The 19122-nt window shown below is 57.0% G+C and overlaps 1 protein-coding gene across 21 annotated transcripts in view; it reads left to right on the forward strand.

Annotated features, from left to right (window-relative positions):
- The window catches only part of CACNA1C (calcium voltage-gated channel subunit alpha1 C), a 551559-nt gene that overhangs the window by 448052 nt on the left and 84385 nt on the right, over positions 1-19122 (forward strand). For all 21 annotated transcript variants that reach the window (XM_057556043.1, XM_057556040.1, XM_057556042.1 and 18 more), the window contains exons 12-18: positions 228-388; positions 1238-1463; positions 14045-14252; positions 15150-15270; positions 16560-16674; positions 17682-17802; positions 18086-18155. In XM_057556043.1, coding sequence (XP_057412026.1) covers positions 228-388; positions 1238-1463; positions 14045-14252; positions 15150-15270; positions 16560-16674; positions 17682-17802; positions 18086-18155 — 1022 coding nt within the window. The remainder of the gene's footprint in view (positions 1-227; positions 389-1237; positions 1464-14044; positions 14253-15149; positions 15271-16559; positions 16675-17681; positions 17803-18085; positions 18156-19122) is intronic.

Raw genomic sequence — 19122 nt, forward strand, 5'->3', positions numbered from 1 at the left:
CTGCTCGGGGTCACAGGCCAGGGGCCACGGTCCCAGAGGACCAGGGACCCCCCCAAGGGCCACACCACCAGCCGCGAGCTGGTGACCTTGGTGGGACGCTCGTCTCTTCAGCCCTGGTGAGGTTGGGCCAGCTCAGGGGAGGGAGGTGGCCACCGGGGGGCAGGTCGGCCGGGGACCTGAATTCACAGCCGCCTCCCGCCCCGCCCTCCTTCTCTGCCCCTTTGCAGCCGCTACTGGCGCCGGTGGAATCGGTTCTGCAGGCGGAAGTGCCGCGCGGCCGTGAAGTCGAGCATCTTCTACTGGCTTGTCATCTTCCTGGTTTTCCTCAACACGCTCACCATCGCCTCTGAGCACTACAACCAACCCCACTGGCTCACGGAAGTCCAAGGTGAGAGCCGCCCGGCCGGCCCGCAGTACTCGGGCCGACTCGGCCCTGTCCCGGGGCGGGCAGGCGGGCCACGCCGGGCACACCAGGGCCTGGCAGCTCGTGAGCCGTTAAAACACACCAGCTCACTCTACACAGACGGGGCTCCCCTGGCCAGGCGATGCCGACCCCCCGCCTGCCCCGGCCGTCACCGTTGGGTCCAGGAGACACGGTCACGAGCTCTGGCTTGTTGGGCTACGTCAGATCTTTGGCTGCCGCCCCTCCGCCCCCAGTGGGTCTTCAGTACCTGGGGCCTCAGCATGGCCTCCAGGTGTGCTGGCCGAAACCTGTGAGGGGCGGTGAGCACAAAGCCAGGGAGAGGACGAGCGTGGCCTGAGCACCGGGAATGTCCTCGATGGCAGCGGGTCCCACCACCCCTACTGGGCCCCGGAAGGGATCTCCCCGGCCAGAGCCCCGGCGCCCACCCAGGGGTCAGGCGGACACGGCCTGGACCCGGGATGTCTCCCGGAACCTAGATGGGGCTCGTCTCCCGGTGACAAGGGCAGACAAGGACCCCGGCTCCCGCTCTCGGCTGGTCAGTCTGGGCACATGGCTCCCCGTCAAGCCTCACTGCTCGTCTCTGGAAAATGGGCATGGCAGCAGCCCTGCTGCCTGGCAGAGCCGCTGTGAGGAGCAGAGGATGGGGTGGGGTAGGGGCCGTGCTGGAGGTCTGCTGTGGTTGTGACTAGACCCCTTCCCACCAAGTCCACACGGGGAGGGGTGTGTGGCAGGATCGAGCTTCGGGGCTTCCCCGCAGTGGTCCGCCACGCTCACCTCCTCTCCCCCTCCGCTCCCCCATGCGGGTCCCTCCAGACACGGCCAACAAGGCCCTGCTGGCCCTGTTCACGGCGGAGATGCTGCTCAAGATGTACAGCCTGGGGCTGCAGGCCTACTTCGTGTCCCTCTTCAACCGCTTCGACTGCTTCATCGTGTGCGGTGGCATCCTGGAGACCATCCTGGTGGAGACCAAGATCATGTCGCCCCTGGGCATCTCCGTGCTGAGATGCGTACGCCTCCTGAGGATATTTAAAATCACGAGGTGCGTGGCCCGTCACGCCCCCCGGGGACCCAGGGGAGGGGAGCCGCTGGGTCCTGGAGGGTCTGTCCTGGGCTCGTGTATTCGCCAGATGGAGCGTCCTTTACAGCATCCTTTGGCTGCTCATACAGGCAGTGCAGGGGTGGTAGCCGCGGGGCCTCCAGGGGCATCGGGGACCCAGGCTCCTCTGTCCCTGCTTCACCAGCCCCGGGCCTGCCTTCCAGCGAGGTCACAGGCAGCTTCCGGAGGCCGAGCCCTCACCTGTGGGCTCGAGGCAGGAGAAGGGGCTGCCGGCTCCTTCCCGGGCTCCCCCGGAATCTCACCTATAGCTCAGTTCTTGGGGCCGCCCGGCAGCTAGAGAGGGAACCTGCTCTTGTAGCTGGGCCTGTGCTGAGCGTGTGCGGCATGAAAGGCAGGCACGGGGCCTTGACACGCCCCCTCCACCCGCCACCCACCTGAAGGCCGCGGCCCCCTAACTCCCCCGGGACAGGCGGGGCGGGGACGGGCAGCCACTCCAGGACAGCAAGTTTCCACCGTGTTGTGACCCATTCTGGGTGGTGAGATCAGCTTATTGGATCACGACCATCATTTTTATTGAGAGATAATCCACATACTATGTAATTCACTCTTTAAAGTGTACAGTTCAGGGTTTTTTATGTATTTGCAGTTTCGCAGCCAACACCATAGTCCCGTTTTAGCACGTTTCCATCCCCCAAAAGCAGACCCCACGCCCTCTCTTCCCTCCCCCACCCTCCCCTCCAGCACCCATCACCACCTTGCCTCCGTCTCTACCCTCTCTGAACGGTTCATGTCCATACGATCTGTGCTGTTTTGTGACCAGCCTCTTCTGCCTGGCCTGATGGTTTCAGGTCTCCCCCATGTTGTCCAGGGATCATCGCTTCATTCCTTTTTCATGGCTGAGCTGTATTCCATTATACGGATATACATCGTGGTTTGTTTATTCGTTCATCTGCTGGTGGACGTCTGGTTTATTTCTGCCTTTTGGTTCCTGTGAATAATCCGCTAGGAAGCATCGTGTTCAGGTTTTCGTGTGGACCTATGTTTTCACGTCTCTTGGATACAAGGAGCAGAATTTCTAGGTCACATGATAAGTCTATAGTTAAGGTTTTCAGGAAGTGCCAAACTGTTTCCCAAAGAGACTGGACCATTTTACATTCCCACCGGTGATGTATATGGGTACCAATTTCTCCTCATTCTCATTTTTAATGAAAGAATGAAATAGGGTGGAAAACATCGGCGTGCCTCACGTGAATGTAAACGCGTTTCATAAAAATCCCCGAGATCGTGTCTGGGTCGCAGTATAATATGTATTTCTCACCATGGGTTGTGGTCTTCCTTGGAGGGGCATGTCAGAAGCACCTGAAGGGGAGGGGTTCCAACTGTGCCCCCAGGACAAGCCTCCCATCCTAGAATCTGATGGGGGGAGACTGGGCGTCAGTGAGATCCTGCTGGGAAGAGTGGGGTTGGTATCGTCCGTGCCAGGCCCTGGACTTAACCGTCTCTGCCCAGAGTGCTCTGAACTTGCGGGGGGTGGGGGACGGGGGGCTGCAGGGCACCTGGGTGTGACCGTTCTCTTCCCAGTTCCCTCAGCAGCCCCCCTGCCCCAAACACACCTGCTCCCGTGGGTTCGTTGAGGGTAGGGTGAGAAGAGGCATTTGAAGAGTTGAGTTCAGTGCCAGGCACAGAAGATTCTTGGCAACCGAGCGTTCACTGTGACTCTAATTGTAACTGTTGTCGTTATCAGGAGAAGGAGGAGGGAGGAGAGGGCTAAGAGTGATACACACACACACACCGTGGCCGTATTTGTTCGTCTGCCGTGTACACACTGTCCAGCTCTGAGAGGCAGGAAGCGGGCAGCATGGTGTGGGCTGAACCCGGGAGAAGCGGACAGTCCAGCTGGGGAGACGGAGTCCGCTCCTGGGAGGAGACAATGAAAGGAAAATCTAAGACAGAATGAAATGAGCTGGCAAAATGGGCAGGGGGGACATCTGCTTTGGGAAGTTGGGGACAGGAGAGCATCCCTGGGGAAGCTTCAAGGTCAGAAGACAGACTCAAAGTACACGCAGGAGTTAAATCCCCAAGTTGGACACTCCTGGGCAACACTTGCCTCGCCCCTGCCCCCGGAAGGAGCTCTTCCTGAATGTCTGAATATCTTGGCACCGCAGAAAATCCTCGGTTCAAAATGAAAGTAGTAGAAACATCATGACAATCCTGGTGAATGTACATCATCCCTTGCTCTGTGCCGGATAGCCTGACCCCAGTGCTTGCCTGCGTCTGCCCTGTAAATCTTCACCATCACCTATTAGAGAGGGTGCTGTTATCATTATTCCCATTTTCCAGATGAGAAGACTGAGGGAGTTCAGTCGCTTGCCCAGGGTCGCAAAGCTGCTCAGGGGTGAAGCTGGGATCACAAGGCTCTGTGCCCCGACCATGACCGTGGGCTGCAGGGCTGATGGTTAAACTCTCTTTGTCTGTCTCCAGAGACAAGATGTAAAGGATTTTGAGTGATTCTGCTTGCTCCTCCTGGGTCTGCTAAAAGCTATTTTTAATTTGGAGTTTCAGGGGCCTCTTAAGTAATTCTCAAAAGTCCACATGCTTGGGGCTTTGTCTTTGTTTTTTAAATTCCTATAGAAAAGAATTTTGCTCCCAGATATTGTCATAGCATCTTGAAGAGACTTAATATTCATTCTGTTTCTAATCAACAATTTATCTATTTCTAATCTGAAACTATTGCCAGGAAGTCATTTTTAAGTCTATCTTTATCAGCGAGCTTCCTGAAGCCCCTCCACAAGAAGGATTAGTGGTATTTTCAGATCTCCATAAAGTCCATAAACAGAATAATTTCATGGTCTAATTGGAAGTTACTTTGGCAAAGGCCATCATCTTCCTGTTTTCCAGTCTCCAAACTGTCTGGGGGCTTTTGGAAGACAACAAAGAGTCCAGGTGTGGGAGGGTCCTATGCCCTCTTCTGAACCTCGTCTCCAATACACTCCAGTGGCCAGAAAGTGCCTAAAATAGGGGCTGGGGGTGGGCGTGCTGTCCCCTGAGACGGGTCAGCCTGGTCCTGCCATCAAACAAGTCTGTTTCTCCCTCTTCTTTTAACATCTCTTGGAGGAAACTTTGCAACATCCCACTACTATTTTTAACAATGTTTTCTGGACCAGTGATTGTGATTTTCAAACCTAGATGACCTCCTCAAGGGAGCTCATTAAGGACCCATCACTCTAGAGATTTCAGCCAGCAACTCCTGGGGAGCTCCAAGCCGGTGGCCCAGTGACCTCACTTTGAGAAACTCTGGCCTGATTTTCTGCAGCTGCCCTTTGTCCTCTTTCTTGTCTAAAAATAGGAAGCTTTGTGTATAATTGGAAACTTGATTCTTCCCTCTCCACTCTCTCCGCTAGACAGTAGCCCTGACCCCGTTAAGACGGTGCTTCTGCTGGCTCTCGACGGAGAAAACTCATAAAGACCTAATAGGAATCCAGCGAAGTTTTAAAATTGATTTTAATTTTATTAATTTCTACACACCTGAACACGTTTGAGGCTCTTTATTTAGAGTGCTAGGATCCTTGGATCCACGGATCCCCTCCTGTAGTTCCAGGCTGCCCTCCCCCCACCCAGGGCCTGTGGTCTGAGAGCCGGGAACACCGATCTAGACCATGGTTCTCAGCCGTGACCTCATGACCCTTCAATATGTCCAGAGCCGCTCAACAGTGTGTGGCAGGCCATTTGCTATTACTAAGAGCTAAAATACCAAAATCTATGAATGGTTTCTTCTTTACACACCAAATACAAGTACATTCCGTATTGCTCTTGTAACACCCTCACTCTTGGTCACTCGCGTTCCCGAAGGCTCTAATGAACGAGCAAGAACTGGGTGGGTTTACAACTGATCCGTGGCCCCTGCGGGAAGAGAAGCCTTTGGTTTATGACGACAATGAGTTGCTAGCCTGCTTACATTTTTTTGGCACTTTGTCAGAATCTGAGCATGCCTTAGGAGGTATACAGCGTGTAGGCATATCATCCATCCTATGGGTCTCATTTTTTTATAAAAAGACTGGGAACTCTGCACCAGGCTGTCAGTTGATCACTGGGTATTCACAGTGCTATGGGTGGGGAACGGCAGGGTAAGAAAGTCTGGGTACCTCTGGGAGAACAGAGAGGCACGCACGCGGCCAAGATCTTTGTCATCTTCGGGTAAATGACCATGGGCCTTCCAGCCGCCTGATGGATGGGGCTCTTTCTCCTGCTTTGGGGCTCTCTGGGGCTCTATATGTTGCCCGGTTTCAACATCTAGTTTGTCTGCTGTTTGTCAGCCCAGCCTGACCTTCACTCTATGAGGAGGAAGAAGAGCTTCAGTTTGGTTAGATCTGGATGTGGCCCCAATGTACTCATTACGTCTCATTTTTTATGCAGTTGGTCTTCACGTGCGCCACAGTCCCTCCAGCCCTTGCTGTTTTCCCTCTTAAACCCTAAATGCTTCTCTTTCTTCTGCTCCTCCTCCCCCGCGGCCCCTTCCCCGTCCCTGAGATGTGAGCTCAGACTGACGCAGCACAGCCGGACTCACTGGTGAGTCGTGACCGCACAGGGGCCCGCAGCCCCGAGGTGCGAGCCTTTTGCAAATCCTCCAGACTCTGAGCACCTCCATGTAACTGCCGGTCTGGCCACGAGCATCAGACCCTCCCGGCCCCCTGCTCAGGGCCCCAGGGAGGCTCTGAGCTTCTCACGGGCCACTATTACAAAGGTAACTGCAGCGTCCGCCCAGTTGCCGGGCGGGGGCCTATGGAGAAGGTAGCTCAGACGCTAGAGCCCGCGGGCCAGCCGTCGGCGAGGAAGGTGCTTATTCTCGGGGGTTAAGGAGACGGGAGGACGACGTCTGGCTCCCTGTCTCACCCCGACACAACCACAGGGCCGACTGGGGACTCTGAGAGGCTCACAGGAGCACCGCCTAAATCCCACGGTCAAGGCCAGGACACCGTGCCTGTCGTGATCAGCTCGCATCCCCCAGGGGGTTCTGCTGCCTGTGTGACCGAGGCCTCTGGTGCAAACAGGGAAGACAAGGCCTTTGGGTTTGTTGCCCAGGTGGGGTTTGGCTCGGGAGTGACGGACATCAACTGTGCATCCGGCCCCGGGGTGGAGGGCGGGGTGGGGACAGCAGGAGCTCAGCCGGCAGGTGTGGCCTCGTCCCAGACCCTGACCGCCGGGGTCTGGAGTTCTGTCCGCATCCTCCCGGCCGAGCAGATGCCCGTTCAGCCTCTAGCGTCTGTCCAGGCGCTGGTGCGTCTTAGGGGACCAGGGCCCAACTTCCCTGAGGTGGTCCTTGGGCACCACCGTGTCCCGCGGCTGCGCGGGGAGGGGCTGAGCTTCTCCCTGAATGGACCCCTCCTGCTTCCCCAGGTTCTCCCCCGAGACCGTGTCCCTCGCCCACTCCTGCCCTCGGGACGGGGGTCAGCAGGCCCTACCACACACTCAGCACGGGGCGTTTGCTTTGAAACACTCCACCACGATAGATCAGTGCCGCCAGCACGGAGAGGCTTTGTTTTTGCTCCTCAGGACGAGGATGGTTGGGATGGGTGTAAATTTAGTGATGACCAGAGAGGCAGGTGGGAGAGGGGCATTTGCAGAGCTCCAGAGCTGTGGGTACCGTTATCAGGAACATCTTTTCTCTATAGCAGACTCGGGGCTCCGCTCTGTACCCAGAGCGCAGGGGGTGGCCCTGAGCTCTTTGAAGCAAAGGTTCATGAGATAAAAGTTCCGGTTCACACAAGGCCTGGGCTTTTTCCATCATCAGGAGACGGGAGCGTTCCACAGGCACCAAAGCCAAGGCCGACGGAACAGGGAACAGGATGCACGTAAAGTTCCCTGAGCAGGTGGCACTTAGACCAGGAGGCAGAGGGGAGGGGACGAAAGTGAGCCAAGCGAGGGAGTTTCAGTCACGACGAAAGCGATGGGGGAAAGCCCTCACTGGCGCCTGCTGTGGGTGGGAGGGGCCGGGTGGACAGGACACGCCTCTGGGGAGAATGATTCCGGGCCACAGGAGGGATGACGAGAGACCATGACCCCAAGGGTGACCCGGCAGGGGAGGCGAGCCTCTCGAGCGGCCTGTGCTTCGGGGGCTGAGACCCCCAGTGCTGGAGGGTTCTTCTGTGCACGTGGACGCACGCGGGTGTCATTCTGAAGAGGCGGGGCTTGGTTTTTCTCAGTTTCTCTACAAGGTTCAAGACCTTGAGTCCTTTGTTCTGCTGGTGCCCACTTTTCTCTGAAGCGCTTTCTTTTTTGGCGTGAGTGTGTGTATTTCAGTCTTAATCAATTAGCATGAAAGCCCCCTTCGACGGTGAATATGCCGTCAACCCTCCAGTTCACCACCCGCCAACCTTCCTGGGGGGAGAGAGATCCTGGGACACGGGGCCACAGCGGTCACAGACATCAGGACCAGACTGACATCGAGAAGGACAGAGGTGCAGGATCTGCAGGGCCTTCGCATCGCCCTGCCCGGAGGCTGCACCTGGCAGCTACAGTCCTCTTTGGTGTCAGTGTTGAGGAGAACCCACCCTATTCCCTGCCACCTGCCATGGCGAGCCAGGCCCCAGATGCCAGCCGTCCCCTCTGAGCTCCGCGGTATCCCCACGGCGATCCCCGTGTCGGTCTTCCAGGGAGTGCACGTAGGGATGGACGGCCTTCCGTCCAGCGAGCGGGGTCCCTCGTGACGCCAGTCCCCTGGCGCCAGCTCTGCTCGGTTAGTGCTGCTCCAAAGGCACAGAGCACAGGTGGCAGGCCACACGCGGGGACCTCCACCCCGTCCTGCTGGACGGGAAGCGACGGGGGGCTGAACGCAAGCAGCGCCCACAGCCACGACCTGGTCAAGGGCAGCATCTCCTCAGCCCAGGTGTGTCCGTGAGCAGGTGGGCTGGGTCAGGTCCTTGGGCGCAGTCTGCCTCGTGAACCAAGGCTGGCAGGTGCCCTCAGACCTGCGGCCACTTGTTCTGAGCCCCCGGGGGGGACGCTGTCCCCAGGGGAGACTCGTGTTCACACTGCTCTCTGGAATCCTACCCAAGCGTCTAGAAGCCACGGTGACCCTACTTTCTACGTAGCAAATTGATGCATCATAGACTTTTTTTCTTGTTTCCTTTTTTTTTGAATCAAGGCATACAGTTGATCCTTGAACAAAAGGGGTTTGAACTGCAAGGGTTCACTTCCATGCAGATTTTTTCACACTGCAGGTCTGCACAGTCCGAGGTTGGTTGTATTCAAGGACACCGACTGTCAAGGTATTCTCAGGTTTTCAACCGCTGAGGGTCGGTGCCCTCACCCCTGTGTTGTTCAGGGGTCCACTGTAATTGACATGTAACATGATATTCGTTTCAGGTGAACAACATAATGTTTCCGTATTTGTATACGTTAGGGAATGATCACCACAACAAGTCGAGTTAACCTCTGTCACCACACGCAGTTTTTCTTTTCTCATGATGAGAACATCTTAAGCTCTATTCTCTTAGCAACTTCCCAGTGTAAAATATAGTATTGTTAACTGTAGTCACCATGCCGTACATCACATCCCCAGGACTTATTTGTTTTATAACTGGAGGTTTGTAGCTTTTGACCCCCTCGCCCAGTTCTCCCACCTCCCCCCCACCCCACGCCTCTCGGGACCAGTCTGTCCTCCTGACACATAATAGTGTGACGAGGGGTCTGGTGGTGGAAGCTCAGGAACCCCCGGATCTAGGGAAGCCACAGGATCAGAAGTGACGTTGAGGGGAGGGCGAGAGCCATTCCTCACCTTTGAGCAAAGTGGGTTTGACTCGGGTGAGTGTGAGACCCGCCCCCCAGCCCTGCTCCACACACACGGGGTCTGTGTCCCCTTGCCTTCCCTCCATTAAGTACAAAGGTGTCATGTTGAAGATCTGCTCCTTCATCCAGCAAAACACTCCCAGGGCACCTCCCTTGGCTGTGCTCCCAGCACAAGCCCTGCTCTCTGGACCGTCCCCCCGGAGGCAATGAACATGTAAACTGCAGGCTGGGGACCGGGTGGCTCAGAAGGGCGCTGAGCAGGACCCGGGGCACTGCAGGAGTGAGCCCTGCAGACCCCGGGGCCGGGCCGGCCAGCGGTGGGGATGCAGGCGGGACAGTGGGGGGCCGGGCTGCAGCCTCGCAGGGGGTAGCAGGGGAGGTGCCGTCCACAGGGTCTCTGGGACCTCGGGCGGGGCCTTGGAGAGCGTCCTGCTGCCCGGCCGAGGAGGGGTCGGGGGTCACAGGGCGCCAGGAGTTGTCCCGTTGTCGGGGATCCTGAGAGTCGGAACGTGGCCAGGGGTGTCCGCCGGGTTTCTCACTGTTAATGTGCCCTTTCCCTCTGTGATTACGGAGTAATCCATGGAGAGATATCGGGGCCTGTGAACGCCCTGCTCCCCAGAGACCTTCCACCCGTGACGGTCTGTACCTGAATCACTGACTCGTTCTGTCCTTCGTTCGTTCATTCATGCATTCATTCATTCCTGCTGTCCGTTTGATACCGTCTGTAAAGCAGACCCCTCTCTCCTTGCTTTAACGTCAGTGGCTTCGATTTTTTTCAGTGTGTTATAACTTATTACTGTCGCTGAGAGCGCCGGCTGCAGTGTGTTCGCGGCTTCTCCCCTGGGCGGTGGGGTGAGCAGCTGCAGGGGGCGGGGGCAGGACACGGGAGACGCCGGCCTGGGTGGCAGGTGCCGGAGGGGCTATGGCCTGGCCCCGAGGACGGAGTTGCGGCTGCAGGTGTGAGGGCACCTGGAGGGCGACCCCAAGGGTCTGGGCTCGAGCCAGAGACGGCGGCTGTGCTTCACCGCGACGGCGTGATGGCGGGGTGGGCCACGGGGGTCGGTCAGGCCAGCGGCTCGTGCTGGGAACCCCCCATCGGCTGAGAGATGGTCGCGCACCCCTCGGGACATGGGAGCAGGAGAAGAGCCTTCCGACCAGAGGCTTGGCCCCCGTAGGCAGCTCAGTAGGCCTCCTCCACCCAGCGTCCCCAGAGGGTCTCCACCACCCCCATGACGGGCGACACAGCCATGCTCCATCACAACCTTGTCTCCCATAGTCCAGGCCTGCAGGCCCCTCCCGCTCGCCCTGGGCCACACCCCACCCCGGCCAGACCTCCTCCCGCACGGTGACTTTCTCCTTCGGGTCTGGGGCCTCCTTGGCCGGCGGTCCTGGCCCGTGGCCGGCAGACAGCCTGAACCTCAGCTCTAGGCTGGTCTATTTCCCTCACGTCCACGGGCCACGGGAAAACTAAGGCACCAACTTTTATGGCCATGAAGACTTCCCCAGAATATTCTGTGCAGTTTAGGGGCTGTGTGACCTTAACCCCCAGGCAGACACTGTCCACGCCCCCAGTACAGCGGGATGTTCTCGTTACAAATACGCTCCGGAGTTTCGGTTCCTAAATACCGGCTTGCTGATGGGGGCTGGGTGCTCGCACCGCAGTGATTCATGGTTCCGAGCGGGGCCTGGGAATCGGCATTTAGAACATGGTTTCCCACCCCCTACCCCCGGTATGTCATCTCCAGACAGGTTTGGGAGCTTTCAGTGTAAGAGGGGAGGGCGTCCTAGCCCCACAGAGGTTCTCTAACTCCTTGCTTAAACAGAACAATTAGTACAATCTCTAGCCGACTGGGGCCAGGCAGCCCGTCACACATACCAGGTTGCACAGAATCTATTTGAGGACAGAGATGCAGGGGATGGAAGGAGAACCTCTGGCCTCTGCCCTCAAGAACTCAAGCCTATTTGGGTGAGACAAGGCTGTCACAAATGTGGAACAGGTAAGAGCCTTTCTAGAGCAGATACAAATCAATGTATGTATTAACATTCCGTGAACAGAGGGCGTGTGGCTGGCAGGCAGGGTAGAGGCGGAGCAAGGCTGAGTCTGAAGGAGAAAGAGCGTGAGAGACTCCAGGTTGGGGAGACGCTTATGTTTACACCCAAACTGTTGGCCCATCTGCTCCTGTCGCTTACGGAGCCGTTCTCCGGAGAGAGGTGCCCGGGCTGGGGTGCCGCTGCCAGGCTGCAGCGGGGGGTGGTTTGCAAGGCACTGTCTCGAGCAGCAGAAACAGCTCCCTGTCTGCCTTGGTGAAAAGCCGGGAACATCTAAATGGAGGAGGTCAAGGTTGTGACCTGGAAGGCAGCTGGGTCGGGCTAGCGCGCAGGGAAGTGAGACGCACTTGGCCAGATGGGCGCGTGTCCCTTTTGCTGCAGTGCGTGCCTCACCCTGAACAGACCCTGTCTCGGGTACCCAAGCCCCTTCCAGGGCCATTCGTGTCCCCCCACTTCCCCAAGAGAGGGCTTTTCCCCACGCGTCCCCGCAGTGAAGGGCGTCCGCGCTCACGGCGGAGAGATGCAGGGCCCCGCCAGCCACAGGCCGTCCTTGTGAACTGGGTGCGTTTGCTGCAATCCAGGGTCTCCCAAGCTGGCCTGCTTACCAGAATCCTCTGCGACCCTTGTTCAAAACAGATTTCTGGGCCCCAAACGACAGCTATTGAATCAGAATCTCCAGAAGAGAGGCTTTTTAAACAAACCAACTCTGTGGACCGGGTGAATTTGGGAAGCCTCAGTAAACCACACACCCCCTCTTACCCACGGGTGACCCAGGCCACCCTCACCTGTGGGCGGCCCCATTCATGACTGGGCTGGGCTGAGGGCCGCATTCTGGAAAAAAAAATTTTTAATGTGTTCTTCTGTCTAAAGATCAGTAGTGATAACAGTAATTACTAACCTTTATCACCTGTGTGCCAGGCACTATACTTGGGGTCTTTTTTTCAAATGAAGAGCTGGAATTATATTTTTTCTAGTTTTACTGAGAAATAATTGACATACATCAGTGTCTACACTTAAGGTGTACAGCATGATGGTTTGTTTTATATACATTGTGGAATGATTGTGACAGTAGGTTTAGTTAACATCTGTCATCTCATAGAGACAGTGTGAAAAAAGAAAAAAATTATCCTTGTGATGAGAACGCTTAGGGTTTACTGTCCTAACAACTGTCACATGTAGCACACAGCAGTGGTGGCTACAGTCATCATGCTGTACACTACGTTCCTAGTATTTATTTATCTATAACTGGAAGTTTGTACCTTTTGACGCCCTCCCTCCTGTTCCCCCTCCCACCATCCCCGGCCTCTAGTAACCACAAATCTGATCTCTTTTTCTGTGAGTTTGGTGGGGGGTTTTGTTTGTTTGTGTCTGTTTTTGGATATTTTTAGATTCCACGTATCAGGGAGGTCATATGGTATGTGTCTCTCTCTGTCTGATTTATTTCACTAAGCATAATGCCCTCCAAGTCCATCCATGCTGTTGCAAATGGTAAGATTTTCTTCTTCTTTACGGCTAAATAATATCCCATTGTAGATAACGTACACCACATTTTTCCTTCTCCATTTCTCCGTTCATGGACACTTCGGTTGTTTCCATGTCTTGGTTATTATGAATAATGCTATAGTGAACGTACCCTTTGGATATGTTCCCAGAAGTAGAATTGCTGGAGCGTATGGTAGCTCTATCTTTAATTATCTTGAGGAAGCTTCATTCTGTTTTCCACAGTGGCTGCACCAACTTACATTCCCACCAACAGCGCACAAGGGTTCCCTTTTCTCCACATTCTCACCAACATTTGTTATCTCTTGTCTTTCTGATGATGGGCATTCTAACAGGTGTGAGGTGATACCTCGTGGTTTTGATTAGCATTTCCCTAATGATTAGCGATGTTGAGCATCTTTTCACGTGTCTGTTGGCCGTTTGTACGTCTTCTTTGGAGAAATGTCTATTCAGATCTTCTGTCTGGTTTTTAAAAATATTTATTTATTTTTATTTGGTTGCGCTGGGTCTTAGATATGGCATGCGAACTCTTGGTTGCGGCATGCATGTGAGACCTAGTTCCCTGACCAGGGCTCGAACCCGGGCCCCCTGCATTGGGAGCACAGAGTCTTAACCACGGCGCCGCCAGGGAAGTCCCTGTCTGTTTTTTAATAGGATTATTTGGGGTGTTTTTTGTTTGTTTGTTTGTTTCGCTATTGAGTTGCATGAATTCTTTATATATTTTGGATATTAATCTCTTATCAGATATATGGTTTGCAAGTGTTTTTTGCCCATTTTGTAGGTCGTCTTTTCACTTTGTTGATGGTTTCCTTTGCTGTGCAGAAGCTTTTTAGTTTGACGTAGTCCCACTTATTTTTCATTTTGTTGCCATTGGGGAGAGTGGCTTTTTAAAAATTGTTATTGCATGTAATCCTCCCAATAACATAATGAAGCGTGTGCTGCCGCTGCCCCTATTTTTTCAGACGGGGGTGGGGGTGCGCAGAAAGAAGGGAGGTTAAGCAACTCGCCCAAAGGCACGTGCAGAGCTGGGTCGGAACCAGACTCCTGACCCGGGTCTCCTGAATTAACTCACTCACGCTCTAATTGTGAGCTGGCCAGCCAGGCCCCACCACCACGCTGCCCCAAGGACAGGGCCGAGAGGAGGGCGTTGCAGCCGGTCCCGAAGCCCCTGGAGGGTGGGGCAGTGGGGCGAGAGGTGCTGGAGGCTAACCCCGCCCCCCCGTCCCCAGGTACTGGAACTCCCTGAGCAACCTGGTGGCGTCCCTGCTGAACTCTGTGCGCTCCATCGCCTCCCTGCTGCTGCTACTCTTCCTCTTCATCATCATCTTCTCCCTCCTGGGCATGCAGCTCTTTGGGGGGAAGTTCAACTTTGATGAGATGCAGACCCGGAGGAGCACATTCGATAACTTCCCCCAGTCCCTCCTCACCGTCTTTCAGGTATGGACTCTTCTCTGCCGGGATTGTGCTCTGGGGGCAGGGCCAGGAGCCGGGGGCGGGGGTGGGGGGGGGGGTGCGGGGCGGGGGAGGCAGAAGCTTCCCGCCCACTCCCACGGGGCAGCCAGAGCCAGAACAGGTCAGCCACAGGAGCCCAGGACAGTCTGTAGCTCTCCTACCCCGACCCCCAGGAAATTCCGCTGTTGGATGGACCACTGGGGAAAAAAAAGATCCAATTAAGCGGCTTAAAACCTGTTTCTTAGCTGTGGAAACCTTTATGCAAATACATTCTACATGGAAGCCCAAAATATCAACAAAGGAAAGTGGACGGCCCTTGCTGGGGAGGGGAGGGGGACGGGTGTCTTTCCTACCCTTCACGCTTGCCCCCAGGAAAATACGACTACCATCGAAATTGTGACTTCACGGATATGTTGGCTTAGGGCCAAGCTAAAGTAGCACTTAAGTTTAAAAGTAGATCGATTTACAGATTAAACTGGGTAATACGTGGATGTTGCCCAAATCTTAAAGATGGTACCCAAAGTCCTCACGTTTGGAGGAAACCGGGGGACCTGGGGCCCCTTAGTGGACACGCTCACCTTGATGACTTAACCCGAGGGTCAGCCACCGAGCACTGTACCTGGGGGTAGGAGGTGTTTTGCCCAGGAAGCTCTTTTAGTCAATCAGGTACTTTGTGCCTGTGGCCACGCACTCTGTCTAAGGAGAGGGCTGGACTTGCGGGGGTCACAGCTCAGAGCCCTGGGAGGAGAACGGGGGGCAGGAGGCGGGGGAGGAAGAGAGAGATGTCAGACGTTTCTGTCTCGCAGGGGGCTGGGCAGGGGAGTTTCGGGTTTGCTGCTGGTCTAACGCTGTGTCCCTTATTGGTGGGACTGTGTCATTCAGATCCTGACCGGGGAGGACTGGAATTCGGTGATGTATGATGGGATCATGGCTTATGGCGGCCCCTCTTTTCCAGGGATGTTAGTCTGTATTTACTTCATCATCCTCTTCATCTGTGGAAATTGTATCCTTTGCTCCTGCCTCCCCCCACCCTGCCCCCGCTGCCCCAGCTCTCAGCCTGCAGCTCGATGCCAATAGGTGTGCCCCGCAGGTCCTGACTTTGGGGGGGGGGGGGGACCCAGGGCCCTCCCCCCAGGGGAAGCAGGCTTGGGAGAATATGTCCAGCCCAGACCACCTCAGCGGTGCAGGTGTCTGGGTGGGAGCCGGGAGCCTGGGCCCAGGTGGGGGATGCGAGTCGTCCCCCAGCCTCCGATTCCAGGAGTGCGTCCTCGCCGCGGTCCAGGCGAGCAGCCCCCCGCCCGGTGTTGTGCTTGCAGCCACTCACTCGGACCCCGATGTGCGCACTGGCTGCGCCAGCCCAGGGCCCCTGCCCGGGGAGGACAGAGCCTCCGCCCCGGAAGTGACGTTCGCCTGTCGCCCTGCTCTCGGGCCAGGGTCCCTCCCTCTGAAGCCACTCTGCGGGAAGTTAGCCGCAGGCAGAGTGGACAGGCCACAGGCAGGTTCCCGGGTCCCGGGCTGCTGGCGCCCCGCTTCCCGTCCTGTCCCTGCGGGTTGTGTGCAGAGGGGCTCGGAAAGTAAATCACAGAAGATCTGGACACAGAGGCCAGCGGGCGGCCTCGGGCACACCCAGGGCTGCCCACCTAGCGTCCTGGGAACGGGGTGGAAATAGCAGTGCCTCCGACCTAACGGGCCGAACAGGATAGCGCACGCCCAGCCCCTGTCCTTGCGGGGCCGCGGCCCTCGCTCCCCATGTGAGCCGGAGCCTCCCGGGGCCTGGGGTGGAAGGTGGGCCTGACCAGCGTTAACCTCTCGGCTGGATGGGCTCTGATCCGGTTCTCTGACCCACAGTGCCTGCGTCCGAGTCTGGGTTGGGGGGAGAAGAAAGGGCAGACTCCGCTCCAGTTAGGAGCTCGGTGGACCCTCCAGGGCCTCTGTCTGAACAGGGTCGCAGCAGGAGGGGCAGGGCGAGCGGGCACCTCCTGGCGGCGGTAATGACCACTCTGCACCCCGTCCCGCTGCAGCGCTGCTTACGGTGTCAGTCACAGGCGGTCGTCTCGAAACCAGCAGTTAAAGAGCAAGGCCCGGCTGCCGGCCGCGCCACCCCCGGCCCCAGCCTGCCAGCGGGCCTGCGCTCGACCCCTCGGAAAACCCCGGGAAGCTAGTGGGGTGATGGGGCTCGGAACCCCACCCCGGGGGGAGCTCTGCCCCCGCGTGTCCTGCCCCCTTCCGCCCCCGTGCCCATCCACAACCCCAAGTCCAAGGGTCATTTTCTTTAAGAATGGGCACAAACAGATATCCTACTGAATGTGTTCTTGGCCATTGCCGTGGACAACCTGGCTGACGCCGAGAGCCTCACCTCTGCCCAGAAGGAGGAGGAAGAAGAGAAGGAGAGGAAGAAGCTGGCCAGGTAACCGCCGGCTTCCGCGGCCCAGCCTGGGGTGCCGCTCCCCTCGGCGCTCAGGAGGTGCTCCGCCCTGCCTGGCCATCCCTCCTGGAAGGGGGCTGGCTGGGGGCTGGCTGGGGGCTCTCTGTGTGAGTTGAGCCTCTCCCCTAATTCCTGGGCATTGCTCTAAGCGGGGACCACCGTGAATTACAGCTCTGGGAAGGTGTGTGGCCCCACCTGTCCAGGAAGGTGGCGGGTTCTCCATTGAGAAGGGAGGTCATGAGAGGTGGTGGGAGTAGAGGGGAGGGCGGGGGGCGGCAGCCGCTCAGGGGAGAGGTCCAGCTCCAGCTGAGGAGCGATGAGAAGACAAGCCAGGGCCCCACTCTGTCTTCGTCCTTGTCTACGTGGACTGTCACGGGCCACACCTCTGCTGAGTACTGAGCAGGGTTCTCCAGGAACCTTTCTCTCGGTTAGACGGGGACTGAGCCGCTGAGAAGCTGGACTCTTCAACTGAATGCCAGACAGAGCCGGGTGGGGACAGAGCCAGGATGGGACAGAGCCAGGCGAGGACAGAGCCGGGATGGGACAGAGCTGGGATGGGACAGAGCCAGGCAGGGACAGAGCCGGGCAAGGACAGAGCTGGGATGGGACAGAGCCGAGCGAGGACAGAGCCAGGCAGGGACAGAGCCGGGCAAGGACAGAGTCGGGATGGGACAGAGCCGAGCGAGGACAGAGCTGGGCGAGGACAGAGCCAGGATAGGACAGAGCTGAGATGGGACAGAGCTGAGATGGGACAGAGCTGGGCAAGGACAGAGCTGAGCAAGGACAGAGCCAGGATGGGACAGAGCCGGGCGAGGACAGAGCTGGAATGGGACAGAGCTGGGCTGGGACAGAGCCGGGCTGGGACAGAGCCAGGTGAGGCCCAGCGCCCCTGTGATTGAGCTGCATGGCATGGGCCCCAACAGAGCACAGGGCAGCTCCCTATCAATCTGGCCAACATCCCTTTCTTTTCCCTCCTGCTGACTGGCCAGGACTGCCAGCCCAGAGAAGAAACAAGAGGTGGTGGAGAAGCCGGCCGTGGAGGAGACCAAGGAGGAGAAAATTGAGTTGAAATCCATCACTGCGGATGGAGAGTCCCCCCCTGCCACCAAGGTGAGGGGCCGAGGCCCAGGGGAGGAGGGCACGGTCCTCCTGGGCCAGACACCAGGGGAGGAGGGGGAAGAAGGGGCTGGGGAGGGTGGACAGCAGAGCTGGGTGCAGAGAGAAGGAAGGCCAGCCCTCTGCTGGTGTCCTGAGGGATGTGTGCAAAGGAAAGAGGGTGTGTTTCTGAGTCGACAGCTCAGCCTAGACTGGGGGGCAATTTCAAGGCTACCCGAAGCCTCTAAAGCTGTGGACGTTGTCTGACTGGACCCTCCTTCTCTCCTTGGCTGCCTAGATCAACATGGACGACCTCCAGCCCAACGAGAATGAGGACAAGAGTTCCTACCCCAACCCGGAAACCACAGGTACCAGCCCGCAGCCTGGCCTGGGGGTGGGGGGGTCTGGGGGTGGACACCCAACTGTAAAGCCACGTGCTGGCCCCAGTTCCCCCACAAGCAGGGGCCTGGCCAGATCCCCCCGACTCGGCTGCAGCACTGCCGGTTATCCTCTGGAGGGCAGGGTACTTTGCTCCTTGTTTCCTCATAATAACAACAGGAGGTTGAATGCGTCGTGTTTGAGCGATGCCTTTGGGTCTTTTGGAAGCTGGATTCCATATACATTTAAGGTTTATTAGAGCCTATGTTGTAAAATCATGATTAAGTTACATAACTTGTTAGGATAACATATGTCACAGCATCTTGCTCACTTGATAATAAATCCCAAATCTGTCCTGTCCTCACCCGGAAGGCGGTGCTGAGAACAGCATGGCCACCACCGCTCGCTGCTCTGCAGGATGCGTTCAGAGCTCTGCCGTCTGGTCCGTAAACTGGCAGGCAGGCCCCCTGGAGAGGGTTTCACGTCAGGAGCCCATCAGCCTCCCTCAGGAGCCACTTCCCTGCGTCAGGAAACCACACCCTGTGTGAGCCCTGACCTGCCCTCCTTCTACAGAGAATTGCAGATGTTATCACGAGCTTCAAGCTCAAAGTCATGACACACCGTCAAGGCGCCGTGGGTCTCGCTGACACCCCTCCCCGCACAGGTTGGGCTGTGTCGGGTCACAGCCCCTTCGGGAGCCTGAGAACCTTCTGCGTTCGTGACCACGCCCGGCCTCCTTTTCCCTTTCCCTCCGCAGTCTGTCTGCTGGGAAAGAGGATTTGGCTTCCTGGGGCTCGGACAGAAAGGAGGGCGGAAGGGTGTCCGTGTGCCGGACGCCAAACCTTTTGAAGCCTTAAAGCCCTTCTGGGCGGAAACTATTACAGAATTTCAAAGACAGACCAGAAATATCCACCGAATGCAGCGGGCGTGTCTTGCCTTGATCCTAAATGAGCAAAT

This window comes from Balaenoptera acutorostrata, chromosome 11 (assembly GCF_949987535.1).
Source record: "Balaenoptera acutorostrata chromosome 11, mBalAcu1.1, whole genome shotgun sequence".
Taxonomy (NCBI): domain Eukaryota; kingdom Metazoa; phylum Chordata; class Mammalia; order Artiodactyla; family Balaenopteridae; genus Balaenoptera; species Balaenoptera acutorostrata.